Here is a 22,288-nt window from a genome sequence, read left to right as displayed (position 1 = left end):
TCCCTTATTCAACTAAACACAATATATAAGATCTATTGCAGGCAAAAAACGCCAAGAAGTAGCTCGCTTTCCCAATATTCAAACACCAAACTGCATACTCCAAGACATCTTCAGTCTTTATTTTTAATAAAACAACAAAATGCTGATGCACGTACGTTTCAATTATGCTGTGTTTTTGGCTGATGCAAACGTCACAACAATTAGCTGCACATTGACAGGGAGAGGAGGCTCATGCGATGCGTTCGGATTCGATCGGAGAATGCAAAGCCTTGATTATGCAGTGACTGGCTGAGCTGGACGAAGGTGGGGAGCGTTAAGTGGTTGTATTCAGCAGGACACGGCTGCTTTTATCAGGGCAAGATCACATTGAAGGGAGTCGAGTGGAAAGAGAAAAAGATGGCTAGAAAAAATCAGAGGGAAATTACAGAGGGAAGAAAGGAGGCATTATAGAAAGAAAGAATGGAGTGAAATAGAGAGGGGTTAGAGAAAGTGAGGAGAGAGGGTGGGAGGGAAGGGGAGTGGAGGGAAAGAGCTAATCCTGCCATGATATCTTTAATCCTGCATTAGAGGGTTTGTCTGAAACTTCAATACTCTGTCAACTCACCGTAAAAGAAACCCGCTGAGAGAGAGGTTGTGGAAGGAAGGAAGACAGAGGAAGAGAATGGGAGATAACGGAAGAAAGAACTGACGTTAAAAAGAAAAAAAAGGTCAAAATAAAGAGGAAATGGAGGAGGGGAAATAGATGGAGACAAGATAAAAGAGCAATAATGAAAGGACAGATGCAGGAGAGGTGCAGGGAAAGACACAGAACCTCAAGGAAACCAGTGAGCTTAATTTTGTCTTTAAAAAAAAAAAGTTCAAAGGGAACTCTTTAAGGGTTTAACATTGGCTTTGATTGTAAAGCTGTGCTCTAAGCAGCTTGCGCAGAGGAGCCTTTGCATCAGTGGATTAAGACACGGATGATTTCTTGGGCTGCAGAAATTGACCGTTACTTTGCATTTTTTTTCTCCTTCATCTAAAAGGGAACGAAGGGAACATTTTCTCAAGAGCACCAATCCCAACGGGCACTAGAAAGTGTGGCTTTCAAGGAACCTTGGTTACTAGAGTTCTGAATCACTGATCTTTTTCTCATTCATGGTCTAACACTTCACACATCAACAATCTTTCCTCGTTGAGATAAAGTGTAACTGAAAGTGTGAGAGCTCCTATCGTGAAACTGAAGCCAGAATTAGCTTCTTTTGTGTGTGTGTGTGTGCATGTGTGTGAGTAGCATGATCAGTCAGTGTGCCGCCAGCCTTCTCCTTTTTCAGAAGCCTAATGCCTCCTTGGTTGCCATGGATACAAAAACCCAACACAGTGGCACGCTGGTCCACGTCACACTAAAAAGAAGCTGCCATTGTTAACCCGAGGATCATGACGCGATAATCGCACATTACACTTTAAATTTGATCGACAGATCCCCTGAAGTTTTTCCATTAATGTGACATTTCGGGTCAATTAATTTATGTTATCTAATATATTTTTGTAGGATACAATTAAAGTACACGGATTGCCGTGATCCCTGATTAATTACTAAGGACACTGTATTCCTCCTCACACTTCCTCACGGAAGCGATGGAGTCAATTTCAGTTTTTGATTTAAATTAATTGAATTTAAATAATTTCCTCTCTATGTTTTCATCACTCAAAATCTTGTTTTACCCTCCTTCTCACCTGCAGGATTTAGCACCAAAAAACCACACAGAAACCCTGCTGTCCAGAGCCATACACCACACACTCTTCCATTATCCACATAAAGACACACACAAATAAGTGTAAATTGATATATAACATATTACAAATCTATGCAGTAACTTTTAAATAGAGTTCAACTATATCCGCTCATATGAAGAGAAACACATTACTTCTTTTAGCTCACTTTCCAACAGGCGTCTCAAAGGAGTAACTCAATCCCTATCACTGGGGCTCAGTCTCATGAAAACATACGTGTGTGTGTGAGAGAGCTGACACTGTTGTCAAGCTGCGAGTCATACGATACCTGCTCAGGATACAATATTCAAAGAACCCGCAAGCATTAGGTCAAATATTTAGCATACAAGGCCGGTGAGAGTTTGGCTATAGTGGCTTTTACTATTTTAGGGATTGCTATTCTTGTTTTCTATTGAATTGAATTCTGGTGAACAAAAAGCAAGCTCCACTCAAGCACCTGACAGTATTCAAAGAATGGTTTTGATCTATTCACACACACACACACACAAGTGTTGTGCTTTAACCCCCTGCAGCTTCAACAACCCGAGTCCTAGCCTCGACAGCTATAACACGTAATCAAAGACATAGACGTGATGTCTCAACCATCCATGATCAATGTGGACACGATGACGAAATACAAAAAACAAACACACAAATATCCACAAATCATAAAAGTCTTGATATACTACTTTTAAAAAACTTTATTTTTTAACAACTTCAGTGTCATTAAATCCCTGGCTCATAAAAATCCCTGTGCTGATATGTTGTGGGTCTCTTAACAAAAGTAGTCTGGCATATTTAGGTCACAATCCAGACTTTGAACAAAATAGCATCATAATAAAAAATAAACATAGTCTGCCTGAAACCATTTAATTTGCTTTCAGCTCATTTGAGGATGTAGGTGGGAAAAGGAAACAGGTGAATGAATAGTGACCAGGTGAGGAGAGGAAAGGCGAGGAAAGGTTAGAAAATGTAGAACCTTTAAACAAAGGCTAGCAAGGGAATAAAAAAGATTGGTTGAGAGCAGCAGAATGGGAAGGGGAAGCAAAACATTGAAACGGGCAGCAATAAGAAGTAGAGACTGAGAGATGGAAGAAGAGAGGCTCCTTGTATGGTGTTGAATAGAGAGAGAGAGAGAGGGAGAGAGCACACATGGTAACAGACAATCAAGGAGGAATGAATGAGGAGCGAATGTGTGCTGTTCTCTACAATTAAGAAGTAGAGTTAAGAACAAAGAAGCCAGCTCTGCTTAGTTCTTTTAGTTTCATTGATAACCAAAGAAATTAACCAGATGTGGACTGTTCAGCCACGACCTCGTGATGTTCACCTCTGCTCCTATGTCACCTTTTAATTAATTGACCATATGAGTAATACAAAAGTAATTTTCACAGTATAGGCACACTCAGTGTGTTGCACTCATGTGTATCCATGTAACAGTAACAGAACCTGCCCATTGTGCTGCTCACCATTATAGACTGGAAAACATCTGTGGAGAGTGCAAATACACCCTGATAGTACTAAAATTGCACATGTTGCTATATGACGGTCTTCCAATGTTGTTTATGTTCACAGCAAATAATCATTTTCTCCCTGAGGAGAAGACCAAACTACATAACCAAGAGAATCAGCCCAGCATGCAGGGAGTCATGCTGAAACAATGCAGTGGATCCAACGTTGTTGCTATTAAATTAAATGTGGATTAAGTCCACATCTCAAAATCCATCATTAAAGTATATCATTTATAAAAAGTTGGAAATGTTAGAAACCATCGTTAGATGTTTTTGGAGATGATGTAACAGCTAGAAGGCAGGCTCTTCTGTCGGTATAATTTTGGTCTGTGTGTATTTATCTGTATGCAACATGTAATATGCACTGTCGAGGTCACTCGGGGCCGGTGCAGCGCTGCGAGCTGAGCATCAAGCAGAAAGCACAGACATTTGGCACAGGAAGTACAAATGGAAAAGGGAGTTGGACTTACTGGTTATGCCAGGAGTTAAGGCTTGAAAAGGCTCTGGAAAAGAGAGAGAAAAAGAAATTTTATTGATTGGTTGATAATCGATGTGTGATAAAGCGTGGAAGGGATAAGGGATGTGCTGAACCGCTGTGATGAACATCTCATTTGCTGATTAAAGTTCAGATGATTTGTACGCAGTGAGTTTGCCTCTTCACTGTAGTTGCTCTTGGACATCAATCGGACTGAGTAGAACGTTTTATACTTACGTTATGATTATTACATAATATTAGGAAGTAATATAACGCTGCATCTTTAGAGTTTCAAGTGTTGGTGCTTACAGCATAATACAGTATGCGAGAGGCCTTAGTGTCATGTCACTCTCTAAAGAATATTTAATACATTTATTTATTTCTAAAGCAGTTATTTACAATATGAAATACTGCACCAGATTAATCATATTCGGGATTTGCTTAGTTTCATTGTACAGTGGCATATTTCCATAATTAAATTGACATGGAGAAACTATATTTCTGATGATTGTTAACAGAAATGCATTTCAATGCGGTTAAATCGGAGAACTGCAGGACGCTGCACTTTTTGTGAAGGCACGTGTTCCTTCTTTTTGAGAAAATCAATAAAGATTTGTCAAGTTCCGAGATGATACAGGACTTTAAAAGCCCATAAATCTTCCTGGGTGACAGTTATTTTTACAAAATGGAACGAAAATAAAGAGACAGACAAAAGGGTTGCATGGGTTGAGAGACAGGAAGCATGTCATCCCTGACTGTCTCTGTCTGTCTGTCTGTCTGTCTGTCTGTCTGTCTGTCTCTCTCTCTCTCTCTCTTTATGTGTCTGTCATTTCTGACTTGCTCTGAATCTCTTCTTTTTGTTCCATCATTTATTTCTCTCCGTCCTGTGAATGCTCTCTAACGCTCGTTTCCTAAGGTGGCACGAGAAGTGTCAAACGTAGAAGAAGAAAGAAGTGGGTGGATGGAAGATAGGGGTGAAAAGAGAGAAGGGAGGGTGAAGAGACAGGAAATAGAGCTCTGGGAAGGAAGGGTGGAGGTAAGTTAAAGGGTCATGGGAACAGGGACTGAAATGTACTGCTGTTTATTATTTGCCGCAGGATACAACGTCTATTATGAAAGCGAGAGAGACGGTGAAAATAAATGAGAGCAACACTGAGGGAAAACACGAGAGAATGGCAGCACAAGTAAAGTAAAAAAGAAAAAAAGAAGAGGGGTGGGTGAGTGAGAAAAATATAGGAAAAGAGAATAGTGGAAAAAGAGGTAAAAGTGTACCCGATAGAAAGTCAGGATGCAAAACTGAATTCTAAGGGAAAAACAACAATTAAAGATGATTAAAGAGGTACTACACAAATGTTGTATTGCACTTTCATAAAGTCGGGGGACTTTTGAGAGACGCATTTAAATAAGAATGGTCATAAATGAAGCAGCAGAGGTCGGGATATCCAGACTTTTAGTGAGTCAGCTAAAAAACCCGCTGGATCCTTCATTTCCCACAATGCAACTCGATAGCTGCTTTTATTAGATCTGGCGTGGTAAAAGCCCCGAGTGCGATTACCCCGGTAATATCATCAGTGTTTGCTTCTCCAAAACCTCAGAAGACGCCATACACGTGTTCACACAGGCTGAGCATTCCCCCTCACGACTTTATGTATAGAATATCAAAATATCTGCAAAAATATACTCTCGGTTTCAGTTTCACGTACCATGTGTGTCATGGTGGTAGTTTTACGTCACTATACATAAGTGTGTGTGTGTGTGTGTTTCTGTTTGTTCACACCAGGCTAACGATCTCTATCCCGCTGAGTGACGGGCTGATCAAGCTAATCCTGTGGCTGCGTGCTAATTTCAGGTAAATCGCGGTTTTCCGTCACAATAATAGCAACGCTCCCTTAATTGAAGCCAATCAGCATTAACATCAGTCTCAGCTCGTGTCAGTGTGTGTAGGAAAGACACAGAAGAACAACATAACCATGCACACGCACGCACGCACACGCACACGCACACGCACACACACACACACACACACACACACAGACACACACGCACAAACACACTTTTGATGCTCGATGGCCCAGACTGATCAACTGAGAGACGAGGCTAAGGGACCGAGAGAGGAGAGGAAGCAGCAGAAGAATCATAAAACGAAGGGGAGGGGTGGAATAGGAAAACACTGAAGGAGACAGAGAGGGAGATATGAAAGATAGATTAGTATCCATGCCCAAAGGCCATTTGTGGCCTACTTTCTTTTTTTCCGTGTGTGTCTATGTGTGATAAACTAGAAACATTATGAGTCTTCATCCCTTCTCCCTCTCTGGTGAGAACATGGAGGAGAGGAGTGAGGGACTCAGACGGATAGATATTTGTATGGACAGATTGTCTGACTGAATAAAGCCCGCACCGACATCTTGACACACAGGTAGACAGACAGGTGACTTACGTGTACACTGCTCCAGCTCGATGCTGTTGCTCATGTGGATGTTATCTATTCTGATGTGGCCTCGGGTCGGATGATCAAAAAAGCCCTCGAAGGCCACCTAGATTATTGAATAAGAGAGGTATATTACAATAAGCTGTTCTTTATCAAACACGGTGATTCGTGACAGTTACAATGCAGCGGTCTGTGGCCTGAGAGCACAGAGTAGTAAATGTCCGTTTCCCTGCAATGAGTCCAGAAACGACACCGACCTGATACTCCTTGGGGCTCTGGGGCAGGATGGTGCGGCCCTCCCTCCAGTGAGAGCCCTGGTCTCCCTTCAGAGCCCACAGCAGCGTCTCCTCCTGGTCGTTGTCCCTCAGCAGGACCCTCAGGCTGCCCTGGGCCTCTCCCTGGAGCTGGTAGTAGAAGAGGAGGCAGAGCGGGCCCCGCTCCGGCACCACCTCAGGGCTCAGCAGCCGGGCTCGCTTGCGCTGGGTGTGGGCGCCCGCATCCAGGTGGAGGTAGTTCCCTGAGAAATCTGGAGGACGGGAAGAGACCGAGAGGCGGCGGATGCTTCATTATTGTATTATTGCAGGATCAGTGATCCATTATAGATTAATTACTTGTAACAAATGATATATTTTGGACCTTTAAACTGATTCATCACCCCTCCTTTTAGCGCAAGGATGTAGGTTTACGAGTTCTGCCTGTGCTATTTGCATTTAATTCTTTTTAACTGGTTCCATTATAATGAGTTTTATGATTTGTGACAGTGCTGCAGCACAAGCCGATTTACTCCTCGATGGTGAAGCAGGCCCAACATACAGTATGATGTAATAATGCGGTGGAATGTGGTCGCTTAGCGTTTAAGCCATTACCTCCATCATCCTGTGGTACGGGGCTTAAACCGCAAATGAGACTACCATTTCATCATGGCCGCTAATGGCCATGGATACAAATGAACACACACACACACACACACACACACACACAGTGCTAAACAGCCCTAATCACTCTGAATGCTGACACCTTGTTCTGTTGCTCTCTTCGATTTTGCGACTTAGTCAGCACAGCCATCATACCAATACAGTTACAATGCGTGTATAGGGCATCTGTGTGTGTGTGTGTGTGCTTCCTCTACACACTTTTACTCGATTAGTTTATTTTTTTCAATCTAATTCACTTCCTGTCTCTCCTCTCAGCATTCAAAGAATTGATGGACAGAGAGCAAAGAGGGAGAAAGAGAGAGAAAGGCAGAGCTACAATGTTTTCCCCATCACAAACAGGACGGTAATCATTAGCTTGCTGCTTTGTTTTGGCTCTGTGTCTAGTTTGTCTGTTAATACGGAGTAAAAGCTTTGCTGGAGCTGCAAATAGTCTTTTTATCGACAGACAGACGCTGTATGGGACAACTCATAAGGAGAAAGAGAAAGAGAGAGTGAGAGAGAAAATAGAAAATATAGCCATCTATCTATCTATCTATCCATCCATCCATCTCCACCTCTGTTCTCCCTGCCTCAGCGAAGACACACACAAAAAACACTCAACACTTTTTGCAGCACATCACACTTAATGAATAATGAATTTGCGTTGAGGTAACTCTGTTTCTTTACTTGGAGGCAATGAAAAAGAAGACCTCAATGACCGCTGCTCATTAAGTACAGTAAGGGAAAGTTGCTGTGTTTTTCTGTTTCTCCTCGTTTGATCTCGGTGAACGCACAAAGGGAGGGAATTAATTAACAACTCTCCATGGGAGGGATAGGCAGGGACGTAGAATTTTGGCTCGGAGGGAGGAAGAGAGGGAGGGAGGGGAGGAAGGAGGGGGGGAAGGAGGGAGAGAGGGAGGGAGGGAGGGAAGGAAGGAGGGAGGGAGGGAGATGTGTTTTTGTGTGTGCGTTGGTGTCTGTTGAAGTTGAATCGTGGGTATATTTGTGTGTGCGCGAGTTCGTCTGTCATTCAGTGTGTGTGTGTGTGTGTGTGTGAACACTTGTCAAAGACTTGTGTGTTTCAAGTAGTTCCAACGCTCGCGTTGTCATGTTGCAGATGTTCCCCTGCCCCAAAGTTAACAATCAATCCTCTCTCCTGAAAATATTCGATGCATGTGGTTTAGGCCACTAAGACACACACATCATGCTTTGACCAGAAAACAAAACAAAATGAACTTGACGGAAAATGTTTGCGGATTGATATAGTAAGATCATTTTGGGACTTCATTGAAAGGTTTCAGCATTGTTTTTTTTATCAGTCTACAGTATATACATGTAATTTCTGGTTACGGTTGGCAATTGCTATTGAAAAACGTTTCATGTTGTATTCCTGCATGCACATGTACACCCAACATCTCTCAAATTATGGACACGTGCTGTTGGTTGTGGATTTGTTTTTCAGTTTTCCTCCTTTTCTTTTACTACCGTTTATCCATGCTTGTGTGTTTTTGTAAATATACATAATCAAATAGTATATTATGATGTCGATTTGCGTCTCTCTTGACCTTCTTTTGACCCTCCCTCATTCCTCATTCTCATTTCCTCTCCTTATCAATGACTTAATCAATTCCAACGACGAGTAGCGTGAAGGGTTTCTTCCGATGAAAATCTCCACAGGGTATAGAATTGCAGTCTTGCCCAATCTGAGATCAAAAGAATAATTTCGGATTTTCTCTTTTACAGAAAAAAAACCCTAAAAGGGCTTTCAGCGACAGGGGATGGGGATTTGATTTGCATATGGAGAAAGCTCCCAGACAAGGCGCTGCACTAGTGTTGCTGTAGAACAAGACTTAACGTCATGTTGCTGTCTAACACGGACACAGTGACGCTGCTATATCAATTACACACACACAAACACACACACACACACACACACACACACACTCATGACACACAGCAGCCGAGTGCGATGTAGAGCCTTGCCTTATGTCACGACCCTGTCTGCTTCGAAAGGAGCTGCTCAGTCAACCATAAACTGGAGCGCTTCAGCACATCAACAGAAAGCATTGGTGAATGGCAAGGTCATGTGTGTGTGTGTGTGTGTGTGTGTGTGGGAAACAAACCCACACACCTTAGTGTTTAATACGCGGGCAGTCCCACCTTGAGTGGTTTGCGTAAGTGTGTGTGTTTGGCGCCTCAGGAGGAGCTGAAGAGCCAAGGCAGCACTTCTGTCAAAGCCATCATCTGACTTATCAGAGCTCTCCGGGTGATGTGTGTGCCTTATGGCCGTGCAAGTACAGGAAGTATGTCTATGTGTGTGTGGGTGGGAGAGAGAGAGAGAGAGAGAGAGAGGCAGAGGTACGTGAGGCAGTGAAAGTATGTGTGTGTGATGGATAAAACAGTCTTGGTTATCCTCTTGCTGTCTTATTAAAGATGGACAGATGTGGAAAAAGGCAAGTACCACTGAGGGAAATAGGAGAGGAGAGAGGTCAGCGAGGAGAGGAAGAGGTGATCACAGTGATGGAGTGAGAGTGAAGGAAGTGGAGAGGGACTTAATATACTATAGTGTGAGTTAGAGCTGAAAGAGAGGACTAGAGGACTTACAGAGGAAGGATGCAATGACAGACGCATGGCGAGGGGTAACGAGGAGAAATGTGAGTGGAAATACAGTGGAAGTGACATTAATGGGTGAACAACATGTTGGCTGGAATGAAGGAAAATAAAACAGCTGGAGAAGAAGGAAGCAGAAGTAAGGTTATCAGCAAAAAGATGCTACAAGAGTGAATAAAGTACAGAGGTAAAGTGAAAAAGAAGAAAACGTGGGGAAGGAGTTAACTCCAAGAGGGAAGTTGTGGATTAAAAGCAAAGGCTGACAGAGAAACAAGAGATAAAGTAACAAACAAGGTTAGTGAAAGTGAGACTGTTAAACCTAATATTATTTTCATAAACTCCAATTAAGTCACGGGCCCCACACCCTTTGAGCGGATCAGAGTGAAATCCTTGCATCATCGTTGCCGTCAGTGGTTCCTCCCAGCACCGGGATCCGCAACTTACAACCACTTTGCTCGTTGCTGTTTTCAGGGGAAAACCGCTGAATCGTTACATATTCAGTGTTATGAAACTCCAGCAATGCAGGGTCAGACCAAGAACAAGCGACATGGATTTATCAAACCATTTCGATATCACCACAAACCAGCACTCACTGTCTGATCCCAGCGCCAGGTCCTGCCTCGTCCCATGAGAGCCGTATCCCGTTGAACTGCTGCTGGCCGTGTGCAGAGACCAGCTCACACCTGACTGGGGGTCCGCCGACCAGCCGCACAAGCTCTGCTCAAAGTCACAGACGGCCGACAGGGACGGGGTGGTGGCTGTCGGCCGGGGAAGAGACAAATGGATTGTGAATAAAAGCGTCCGATAGAGCAGCTGTGTTGACTAACTGTGTTCATGCAATACAAACTCTCAATATGTATTGTGCTGAATGCATATTATGAGAGTAAGAGAGAGATAATGTGGAAAAGAATGAGGTAGACTGAAGGATCTGCGGAGAGGATAACAGAAAGCGAACATAGACGCAAAATGGATGGATAGAAAGTACTGCGGTAAAGTGGGTCTAGATATAAATCAGTGAAGCATGTATTTAAAAGCGTGGGAAATAAAAATTTTTTCAAAGACAGTAAAGAATATAGACTTTTCAAATGCACTGTATTCAGTTTCGGTCACTGCCTTCAGTTATGTATGAACAAAATCCATCAACGAGGACCATTTTAAACGACATCCCGATACCTTTATCCCCCGTAAGGCCCTCACTCTCAGTACCCGCCTGACAGTCACTGACATATTCCTGTGAAATCATATTCTTAATATGTGTTTGTGCGAGAAGGTGAGATCCTGGCTGTGAGAGCTTATTTTCACTCCAGCAGAGCTTCCTGTGGGACCCCTTGCATCTAACAGACTTCAAAGCCCAGAGGCCCCGGGGTGTATGATGACATCATGCGTTTAACCTTAAGAGTGTTTAATTAAGTGTGTTTGTGTGTTTGTGTGTGTCTGTGTGTTTACCGGGTCTCATTGCAGCAGTGGTCTGGTCCACTCTAGGCAGGGTGGGGGTCACAGTGTCAGGTACAGTGGTGATTTCTGTCATCGTGGAAAAAAGAAGAAGGTTAGAATAAAATGGAAAAGAACTGAGTGACGTGGCAGAAGACGTCACCACACAGTGAAATGCACTAAATGTTGCGTGAGCTTTAATGTGGAAATCACCACTCGGCCTTGTCTTTGTGTGTGAGGCCTTGAGTTTAGCTGTTTTCATTGTGTTCAGTTAACTTTGAACACACTCAAACTGTCTAAGTAGATACAACACTGGACTCACAATGTGCTCTACAGATACTTCACATCACACTGGAACATTTTAACAGTGCAGCGGCAACATTTGAGCAAAGTAAGATTAAGATATTACACAATAACTAATGAGTTTTGCTGGTGTTTTCCAGAACTGTGTATTAAGACTGAAGTTTGTCATTATCCAGGCGGAGACGCAGTTCGCGGAGGCAGTGAGCTGGCACTCGAAGAAGAAGAATGTGCTACGCTGCTCATTTTACCCACTGCAGGTTGCCATACACACACACACACACACAAAAACACACACACACCCGCTACGATGATAGATGCTGCACTCACACTGACCTTGGTGCACAGCAGCATGCGGCCAGTGTATGATGGATCAAACAGAGGCGCGCACACTTACACATACACACACACACACACATACCGCGCGCCAACAGTGTGGTATGCCATCGTAACCTCAAGACCTTCTGGTCTTAATAAGCAGTTTTCTACAGTTGGTTAAGGTTCCTTAAACGGCCCTGAACGCTCCGTCTTGCTCACGTGTGAATGAAAGCCGATACGGTGACGTAAGGGAACAGAAGATTGTCTGGCTGTCGCCGCAAACCTCCCGCCGAATTATTCCTAAAAATGACTGCTTTCTCTCTCATTTGCTGCCATTCATCTCATGTTCCATCTTTCATTTTTTTCCCCTCCCTCCATCTGTCATGTGGCCGTGGAATTCTCCTCCCTCTTTCACTCCTCTCCCTGTCATTTGTCACAATACTTCTGACCACGTTCAGGTCTCCAAAACCACCAGCAACACCACACAAAGCTCTTTCCACACACGCGCACACACACACATACATACACACACTTGATTATTTTTTTTGCTGTACTACTCCGGCGTAGAAGCGAAACCCTATCTATTTTTTCTCTTTCTCTTTTACCACAACCGCAATTTTCTTCTCCATAACTCTTTCTCTCGCTCTCTTTTTGTCATCTCTCCCATAAGCATATTTTGATTTCCACGTGTTGTTTTCTTTATCTGCCCGCAGAACTTTCTCTCTCTTTAAGATTGTGGCTTTCTTTTGCTCTTTTCCCTTTCCTATCTTTCGTCCTCCTCTCAACCTTTTTTAGCACGAGCTGCATGCGCTGTAACTCTGTGCCGTGGAGTTATTTTATGTCGGTTCTCACCACCAGCTCAGTAAATCTGAGACCACTGTTGATTTACTGCTTGTTTGGTTGTTCTCGTTGTTTCGATAACTGACTCTTGTTTAGTGTGAACTCCCAACCTTTGCTAATATCTTTGAGTCTGCTGCAGCTCTAATGTGTATTGTGTATGTGCATAACTTTATTGAATTGTTAACACAGTTTGCTCATTGAGGAAGTATGCAGGATTATTACGTAAGCCCAAACAGAAAGGCATCATGTTGCCGTCCCAACACACACACGTAGCAAGCAAACGCACGGACATACATATACAGAATTAGATATCAACTTGGATAAGTAGCTCCCAGCTGCTGACATTAAGCTGTTTTAATTTGGTGCCCTTTACCACTGTAATGAGCCCCCCATATGGAGGGAGGAGAGGGAGGAAAGGAGATGAGAGAGGGAAGGACACACACACACACACAGAGCGATGGAGACATGGAGATGGGGACACAACCTTTTCAACCTCTCACCACTATTTCCTAATTAGTGACCACACACAGCTCCTGTCAGCCTCCCATTTCTAACTCCATCATCTCCTCTCAACCTGTCTCATCCAATTTTGCTATCTGTCTGTCGTCCCCCGTTATTTCTCCCTCTCCCGATCCTCTTCATCATCTCCCTTTTTCCCGCTCCTATTTCAGGGCCCTCTCTCTAGCTACTGTAAAGGTCAGTAAACTACTATTAATACATTACTTTATGCTCATTTTAAGTGTGTTACGTGTTATCATGTAATACACAGACACACACACACCTGAACGCACACACACAGACACACACCGACACTGTCATAGGCCCAAGGGCTCATTGTAGGGCTGCTGACTGAGCAGGGCGAGGCGGACACTGAGAGGCGAAAAACTGTTCAATTATGGAAAGAGCTCAGGGTATAAATCTCCCTCTGTCAGCCTAAATAATGACTACTGACACAGTGTGTGTATATGTGTGTGTGTGTGTGTGTGTGTGTGTTTCTGAGTAAGAGAGAATGTCGTCCCTACTCAAATTATTGGTGACTGTGCGTGTGTTTTCTTGGTAGGAGTTTCCTTTACTTAATTAGTATTTGGTTGACTGAAAGTCAGACTCACTGTGTGTGTGTCTGTGTGTGTGTGTGTGTGCGTGTGTGTGTATGTGTTGTAAAAAAACAATTCTTTAACAACTATTAACTATTTTACCGCTGGCTAACCTGTCTGCTGTAGTTCCTTTCAAAAATATATGTTCAAGTTATTACAAACCGTATCCAGCAGCACTATGTATAACAGGATATACTTGCTAGAAAGATAGAAAGATATACCTACAAAATATTTCCATCAAAATACAAAATAAATACAAAATACTACATGTTCATAGGCAATGCAAGATAAAGTCTATACATTTGGAAGGAGTGTCTTCTTCGGGAAAAGGGGAACTTGGAAGCTAGTAGCCTAAATTTTAGTTACGGCACTACCAAGAATGTCAAATGTTAAAGTATGACATCAAATGAGACGCAATGGTGGAAAACATAAGCGTTTTAAGATAAAAACCATTGCCAGCGGTCTGAATGGCAAATCAGACAACTGTACTTAAATACCAAAAGTGCAGGTTTGATTAATATGTAGCTTAAAGTGCTCGACTAATCATGGCTCCCTCTTCCGCAGATAAGTAGGCGGGAAAATGTGTTCTTTACAGCAGGAAACCCTTTCGAGACGAAATGCCTAATTAGCCCATTGTACAGCATGCTACCAATAATATCTGCTTTTACGGTAAGTGCTGCACTGGACCACAAGTTTTACTGCCTGGTTCACGGAGAAGGAGAACGTCTGCATCGGCTGTATAAGACCAAGCACCAAGGATAGAGCTAAAAACAGGCAAAGCAGAGGAGCTCTCTTCATGTCAGGAAACTACTGACAGTGGATTGCTCATTAGTCCAGTGTAAAAACAAAGCACCACAAGGAATGCGACTGCAACTGTAGCCTTAAGTGAGAAACCGAGCACGACAACAACTGCGATGATACAAAAAGAAGCTGGCGGCAATGAATGGCGAACGACATCAGTGAACAGTAGTCAGCTGCAAAGGAAATTAGTTTAAGTGTGGCAAAAAAGCCATTAGGCTAAGTACATCATTAACTCCGCTGGACAAAAGAAAGTCAGCGTTCTAGATCACCAAGCAGTGAAATGTTAACAAGGATATGGCTTACGCAACTTCCAAGGCCCAATCAGTGCTTTCTGGACTATTCCAGGTACATTGATAGACTGTGTGTACGTTTTGGGTCATGGATGCGTTTGTGTGATTCTCTGCAAATAAAAATAAAGTATTTTTATGTATTGGAGTAAAAGACTCGAGAATGATTGCAGGTCCTTATTCTGTGTTATGGATAGATGGATGGCTGCATGAATGGATGGTTGGATGGATGAGTGGATGGATAGATGGATGGGGGGGAAATAGATAAGGAAATATGAGAAAAAGAGGGAGGCACATCTGGAAAATACTGCAAAGAGGTGGCGGGCCAAAGCTAAATATTTACGTTGGAAAAAATACAAGCATTTTTGCACACAGACACGTATATAAACACACATGCAACCACAATGAAGCAGTACTTCACCCTGAGTGTTTCCATGTGTGATGCTTCAAGAGGAAAGAGATGAACCAAACTCCTCGTGAAGTGAACAGAGCATAACCGTATATGGTTTAAAATCTAACACTCTGGAACATCTTTGTCGTAGCGTATTGTGTGTGTTCGAACCCGTAATATCTGAGAAAGATGGGTCTGTAGAAAGAGTAATAAGAAGAACGAGAGCAAAGAGAAGAGACAGAAACAAATCCATAGGGTAATGAGGTCAGGGGGAAAGGGAAGGTGAAGACTTGGGAGAAATGGAGTGTGTGTGTGTGTGTGTGTGTGTGTGTGGGGGGGGGGGGTTGTTACAGGAGCCTTGGCAGGAGACAAGAGTGATTAAATTCTTCTGATGGGGAGGGAGTCAAGCGGGCGGAGACAGAGTGGGTACTGCCGCAGACGCACACATGTGCACGATTCACCTCCCTCTCGAACATTATTTTCCGTTTCTTCGACTGTGTTTTTTATTATATTAGTGAGAGCTTTAACTTTACAAATTAAAATAATAAAATCAGCTGCAGGCTTTTTTATTTTTAGCCGTGCTGTTGCTATCCAGTAATTTGTTATGGTAGAAATCTAAAGTATGACAATAACAACACAACAATAATGGATAATAATAATAATAGATGAATGTTATTAAAAACTTTATAAAAACACTACATTTGACAACAATGACACATAACTGATCTTTTTGACGAGGCAGGAGGAGGATGGGCAGAGGATGGAGATAAGTGGGTGGAACTAAGGACACAACCCACAAATCATATGGAAGTATCTGGAATGGAGTCACGGCTCACATGTGAAAGCGATCAGCAGCGTTGGACGACGACGACAACAAAAACAACACACACACACACACACACACACTTGGCTAAACCTGAATGATTGGCTGGAGACCTGGAACAGCAGAACACTTCCAGAATGTTCTTGAGAAGGAACTCTCAACCCCCCCCCCCCCTCCCTCCACGGCTGCCACTGTAATTATGGATGTGTTTGTGTGTTTTCCAGGTCCAACAACATCATCTGGAAGGCAGTCACAGAGCTCTATTCTATTATTTATTATTTGTACACCATAAGGTTTGAACTCACTACTTCTTTAACCAGTTCGAGCCAGTGCTCTCCCAACAACCTTCATACATAACTGCCTATTTGCGCTGGGATTTATCAGGAACCTTCGGTTATGAAAACTAGCTATCGGGCTGGTTGTAAAAAAAAAAAGTCTATGACAATATTAACGTTTTTCCTCACTTGATTTATTACCTCAGTAAATATTATTTAGACATATGATTTTGGCCTCAATCGCTAGTTTTAAATATTTTTCCCGACAAGATAATGTTCTCTAGTTGTGTTTTTGTCTTAAAACTTGAACCCTTTCACTGTGTGTTTTTTTTAGGTCAAAAAAGTTCAATTGTACTTCGGTTCACCTTCTAGTGTGACTTCTGGCTCCAAGAAAAACAAGATGGCGACGGACAACATGCCGAACTCGAGGCTTCACAGCCATAGTCCACAAACAAATGGATGACTTCACGGTGACTATGTCTTCTTCATATATACAGCCAGCATCCTTTCTCGGGCCGGCTGCTGTTTTTGGTCGATTTTAAGGTTTCGTGACACTGTCAATGATGCAAAGACCATCAATACCAGCGGATGAACGGAGCCACTTTCTCTCTCCATCTGCGCATTTCTTATTTTCCACTCTTACTCCACCCATAACATGACAATTTTCAATAAACTTGAGAACCAGCATGTATTTACACAACCATGAACAAACCTTTTCTTAATGGCAAACAGGTGGCGTGTGTGTGTGTGTTTGTGTGTGTGTGTGTGTGTGTTTGTGTGTGGGTGTGTGTGTGGGTGTTCTTCCTGCTTGCCAATAACTAGTTGTGCAGTGAAAGAGATGAGAGCATAGCAGATGTTCTGATAGCTCAGTCATTTAAACATGAACAAAACTGGCAACTCTGAGTTCACATCCAATAGTCGGGGGTTACAAGACCTAAATTACATGTCGTCTCCACAGTATAATCAGAATAAATCCATTATTCTGGCTTCTGTCTCTGTTTTCGCACCGAGGGTTTTGCTGCAGTAATGAGATGCTGAACTGTATCATTGTATGCCACCTAAGAACCCCCGTTTCTCAAATTTTTGATTCTTTCACTGTAATTGGGTGCTGAGATTGTATGCCTAACATGAGGCAATTGTTTTACAGTCCATTTACAGGTCAGTGCGGTTCATTTTAAATATGAAAACAATACAGGGGAAGTAGTGGAAAAGCAATTTCCCTGTGCGTTTGTTAAAGCTGATGGTTCGAGGATATGAGGGTTGCGATTGGCATTGTATCAGATTGGCTTTGTCTCTTCATGCAACGCACACACACACCTACACACTCACACACACTGTACACACTACTTATATGGCCAATTTTCTTTGTATGACAGTACATTGGCTATTTAGAATGCAAAATATAGATGTCAATTAAATGACATGAATCATTTGTAAAGGGTCCAGGTTTCTTATTTATGTCAGGGCTGAATCCAACGACTAAACAATGGAAAGGCCACTCTGATGGCTGCGTCAACTGCATGCTGGCACATGTGTGTGCGTGCGCGTGTCAGTGAACATGTGAATGCTTTACACCGCTGATGTATCCTTTCTTATTCATCGGCAGAAAAAAGGCTGTGATATTGTAACTTGAATTCTAAGAGCAATGGAGGAGCCCTTCGCAGGACGCTTCAGTGTGCGGGGGATGCAGGGCGGAGCATGTGTGAGTCAGAACTCCTACAATTCTGATTTTTAAAGGGAGGAAGGAGGCGCTGGGCCTTTTTCCGTAAGACTGTATATCTTACCTCCTATCTGTAGCCCTGTGTGTGTGTGTGTTTAGAAGTGTGTGTCTGAATTTATGGGAGACAGCTCCTGTGTCCGCTTGTGACTTATGTGTAAACAGCTGTGTTCAGTGGGTCGAGGCTGATGCATTCTGTTGAATATTTAAACACTTGCAAACTCAAGCAAACACACGAGCGAGCAGAGAAACAAAGTAAATGTTTTCATCGGTCAAATGTGTCTTTCTGATTTCATCATTTTAATATGATAGCGCCAGCAAAAAAGGACTCCGACTCGATGACTGGCTCAGTTTTATTATCCTAAAGTCACTTCGCGTTGAGACAATTAAAAACCAGACAAAGTGAACTACAACTAAATCTACTTGCCCTAATGCCCGAAGATGTCGAATTATCTCAGCGTGTGATTGTGGGTGGTATTTAGAGACGGCAGCGGGAGCAGTTGCCGTGGCGTAAAGTGGGACTGAACCGTTATCGTGCATGGATTACGTCGAGGAGGCAAACATCTGGCATGCACACAAAGCCAGACAGACCAGCAGACGATCACTGAACCTGCAATAGCCAAGAGGTTGATCCGCAATGCTATCACGGAGATGATGGCTGCAGATATGATGTGCATGATGTCATTAGCAAGCAATAACAAGCAATGTGCACAGACGGGATAAAACATGGCCGGTGCAATCGCAGAGGTTGCAGTGAGCATGATTGGAAGTTCAGGACACATTTACATCCATTAGAAAGAAATCATTCGCCTGCAGTCATGTTATAAAGTACAAGCTATCGTATATATATAATCAGTCCAGGACAAAGCTCCCTTTTTACTTTGTTGTGTCTGAGCAGGAAATTCATATTTTACGCTTTACAGTCACCCAAAACTCAAAAAAAGGGGAAGTTTCTATCAGGAAAAAACCCTCTAAACATTCCACCTTTTATGTCCTCTCATTACAGTCACTTTAAACCGAGGCAGGACTGAAATAAGAGCTTGAAACCACAGAGTTTAATTTGAAACACTGTAAATAGATGTAGACAGAGGTAAATGGGCTATAATTGCATATACTACTGTAGGCCTATTCTCCTTTCAGTCAAGTAAAGACATCATTTCATTCTGAATGATGACTGGAGGAAAATGTGCTTTCCTATTGTATTACACTAATTATATTAAATAAACCTACTTATCTCAATAGTAGTCAGTACTACAAAGTAAAATCCTTGTTTTAAATCCTTTTTTATTGTTGTTATATCTGTGTTATGCCTGAATTGTATTTATATTGTCACCATGGTAGCCTGTTGAAAACTTGTGTTAGCAGCAGAGGATGTCCCTCTTCTCCCCATCACTGCAAACATCTTGGCTGGTCCTGACACATCTAGGATATATTGTTCCCTTTGGATTCACACACAAACACACGTGCACACACACACACACACACACACGTGCACACACACACACACACACACACACACACACACAATTCTAGCAGCAGGCCATCAGTTGCAGCCAACAGCCCACTTCAGATCCACTGGGAACAGGTAAATGTCATTTCCTGTTTTTGTCTTTACCTCTCACATGTCACAACTTGACTAAAGCATTAAGATTTCATGGCACATGAAGGAGGAGAGGAGAGGAGAGGATGGCCATAAGAGTAGCATTGTAATGCCTCATTTGCAACTAAGAATAAAGGTCTGGTTAGGAAAACATTCAAAGAGGGTACACTTATTTTTTTTAGCTTTCATAAAATATCAATCAAAATATACCGCTGCCAAATGTAAGCAGCACATCATTATTGCTCAAGTAGTAAATGTGGGGAGGTTTGTACAATGGTCCGCTTTATTATTGAGTTATTGTGCAGCTGATAATAATTTGCTGTGCCCAGCTAACAAGCTTCATACAACAGACACATATTGTGAAGAATAAAACCTACACGGCTCAATAGAGAAACATTCAGACTCATGGTCTGCATGTGTCACTTTTTACACTAATCATCATTCTTCATGAATGACCATTACACAAATTCTTGAGTAGATCAAGTATTGATAGTTAATACCAAAATTCAGCAGAACATGCACTGCACCTAATCCGTCTCTACAAAGCTCTGTGTTATTAATATAATAGGCTGAGAACACAATATAGTAGCACACAGCTGGCCACTGTAAATCCCATGACCTAGACATGTTAATCCCTTTCCAGACATGCTGCATTACCTCCTATAGAGCAAGATGATTAACTTTAACCACTATGCAGAATGCGGAAACAAGTATACGCAGACACACACAAGTACACAAATACTATCTATACTTTACATGCACACAGTGGCAGATTAAAATAAAAAGGAAAGCAGAGACACATTCTTAATCCTCATGCACACACATCAAACCGTGCACCCAATACACACTAATAACAGATTAATTGATTAATGCTGGGATTTCTTTTGTTTTTTTAGTTCCGTTTATTTTCATCTATTCTTATATGCAAAAGTGTCACGATAATTATGACGACATATGTACAATTTGGATAACAGCTGGTCGATTAATTGTCTTTCTCCACAATATAATATTTAGTATGATGAGGAAAAATGTCAAACTTTTGAATGAAAAGAGAAAAAAGAAGGCCATTTAAGGCTAAATATATTTATATTCAAGTTCAAATTTAACTTGCAGGCACAAATGAGTTCAACCTTTTCAAGGCTCTGTGGGTCATAAACAAAGCGTTTACATATGCACATCAGTGTGCTTATGTATTTATCTGCCTGTGTATATATGTGTGTATGTTCCTGTAAGCTCATAGTCGTGACTTCATCTGCGTATATGCACGACAGTGTGTGTGTGTGTGTGTTACTCTCTGGAGGTGTGTGTGTAGCCTCCTGTCATCTCGCATGTTCCTACCAGGCAGGTCGCAGCCGAGGACCTCCATCCTCATGCCGATGCCGGCGGGGGACCACCTCTCCGGAAAGACTCTGATGTACTGGGTCACGATCTCATCGAACCTCCGCACCTCAGGAGTATCGTAGTTGCCGTTCCCTTCGAAAACCTAAGAGGGACGCAAAGGCCCGTTATGTTGTTTAGAGTTATTAGAGAGTGCTTTGCTGTTTTTTTATTTTACACGAAGGAGTGAGTAAAGATGAAACATGTCCCCTCCAGCTTAAAGGACGTTTTCCTTGTCAATTCTGACATTCAAGTTAATTTCACTCAATGTGAAACAATGGGAACGTTCTTCAGCCTGCTTTGCTCATGACAGCAGCTTTTTTTTCTCCAGCACAGTAAGATCCTGCTGTGATGTAAAAAGAAAATGTGTCACAAGTATCACTGCTGGTCCTGGAGTTTGTTTTATAGCCAAAGCTGTCAGAGACGAGCCTAAGATTCAACTTGATGAGTGATAAGCTTGACTTCATGCTTGATACATCTGGCATCTGTCAGAACGGGTGCACTGAGGCATTGTTCTTTGGCATTGAGCATGAGTATCCTGATACAATGGAGAAAGACGTATTTGCTGCAGAGGCAGTTCAAAATGTCATTTCACTGTTCACGTCTCACTGAAAAACAACAGCAACATCGTGAGCCTGTCTCTCCAAAGCCATATAACATTCTTAATCAGCACGTTTTCCAAGCACAGTGTGACACTGACATGTCATACAAATAACAAACGGAGATCCTGTTTTCTTTGATTTCCAAGTAAAGCAGCATGTGGCAAAAACGAATTTATTACAGACTGCACAAATGCTTTTCAAAATGTGGACTGTGAAAGTTGTAATATTGGTTTCATTAATTGAATTGCATATATCTGTCTTTCCCATTTCTAGAATGAATTTAAAAAAAGTAAGATGAATTTCCCAGGATGCTCATTTTTAAAAGAAAGGCAGATGAGAGAGAACACAAGTTTAGCAACAGGAGAAAAGCCCGGCACTAAGAAGTACTATTCACGTTTTAAGACTGAGTCTCGGAGAGGAGAAGAGAGTTTAAAGTGCCCTGTCTCACAGTGCGTTAGTCCGCCGGCAGTGTTGATGCAGGAAAGACATTTTTAATTCACGCCCATGAGAGTCAAATAGAAGGATGAGTGAACAGGAGGATGAGACATAGAGAAGAGAGAGAGAGAGAGAGGGAGAGAGAGAGTGAGCACAGAGGACTTAGAGAGCGGCAAAGACCGAAGCAGGGAGAATGAGGACTGAGTTCATTAAATTGAATTATTATCATAGCTTAGGCCGTATTAAATGGCTTTTTTCTTGGAAATGACAAAGCCGAGAGAGAGTGAGAGAGGACGAGGGAGAGCAATGAGGG

General features: G+C 42.4%; 1 protein-coding gene across 4 annotated transcripts in view; it reads right to left on the bottom strand.

The window, feature by feature from the left end:
- Window positions 1-22,288, bottom strand: part of LOC130208722 (neuropilin-2-like) — an 88,005-nt gene that overhangs the window by 9,858 nt on the left and 55,859 nt on the right. For 2 of the 4 annotated variants that reach the window (XM_056438007.1, XM_056438016.1), the window contains exons 11-16: window positions 20,900-21,044; window positions 11,131-11,205; window positions 10,278-10,442; window positions 6,418-6,686; window positions 6,170-6,266; window positions 3,728-3,760 (exon numbers count right to left, since the gene is read on the bottom strand). In XM_056438007.1, the coding sequence (XP_056293982.1) occupies window positions 3,728-3,760; window positions 6,170-6,266; window positions 6,418-6,686; window positions 10,278-10,442; window positions 11,131-11,205; window positions 20,900-21,044 (784 nt within the window). The remainder of the gene's footprint in view (window positions 1-3,727; window positions 3,761-6,169; window positions 6,267-6,417; window positions 6,687-10,277; window positions 10,443-11,130; window positions 11,206-20,899; window positions 21,045-22,288) is intronic. The other 2 variants (XM_056438023.1, XM_056438031.1) reach the window with 1 other exon arrangement.

The sequence above is a fragment of the Pseudoliparis swirei genome, chromosome 2 (assembly GCF_029220125.1).
Source record: "Pseudoliparis swirei isolate HS2019 ecotype Mariana Trench chromosome 2, NWPU_hadal_v1, whole genome shotgun sequence".
Taxonomy (NCBI): Eukaryota; Metazoa; Chordata; class Actinopteri; order Perciformes; family Liparidae; genus Pseudoliparis; species Pseudoliparis swirei.
The sequence above is the reverse complement of the archived record's forward strand: the minus strand, read 5'-3'. Positions and strand labels throughout refer to the sequence as shown.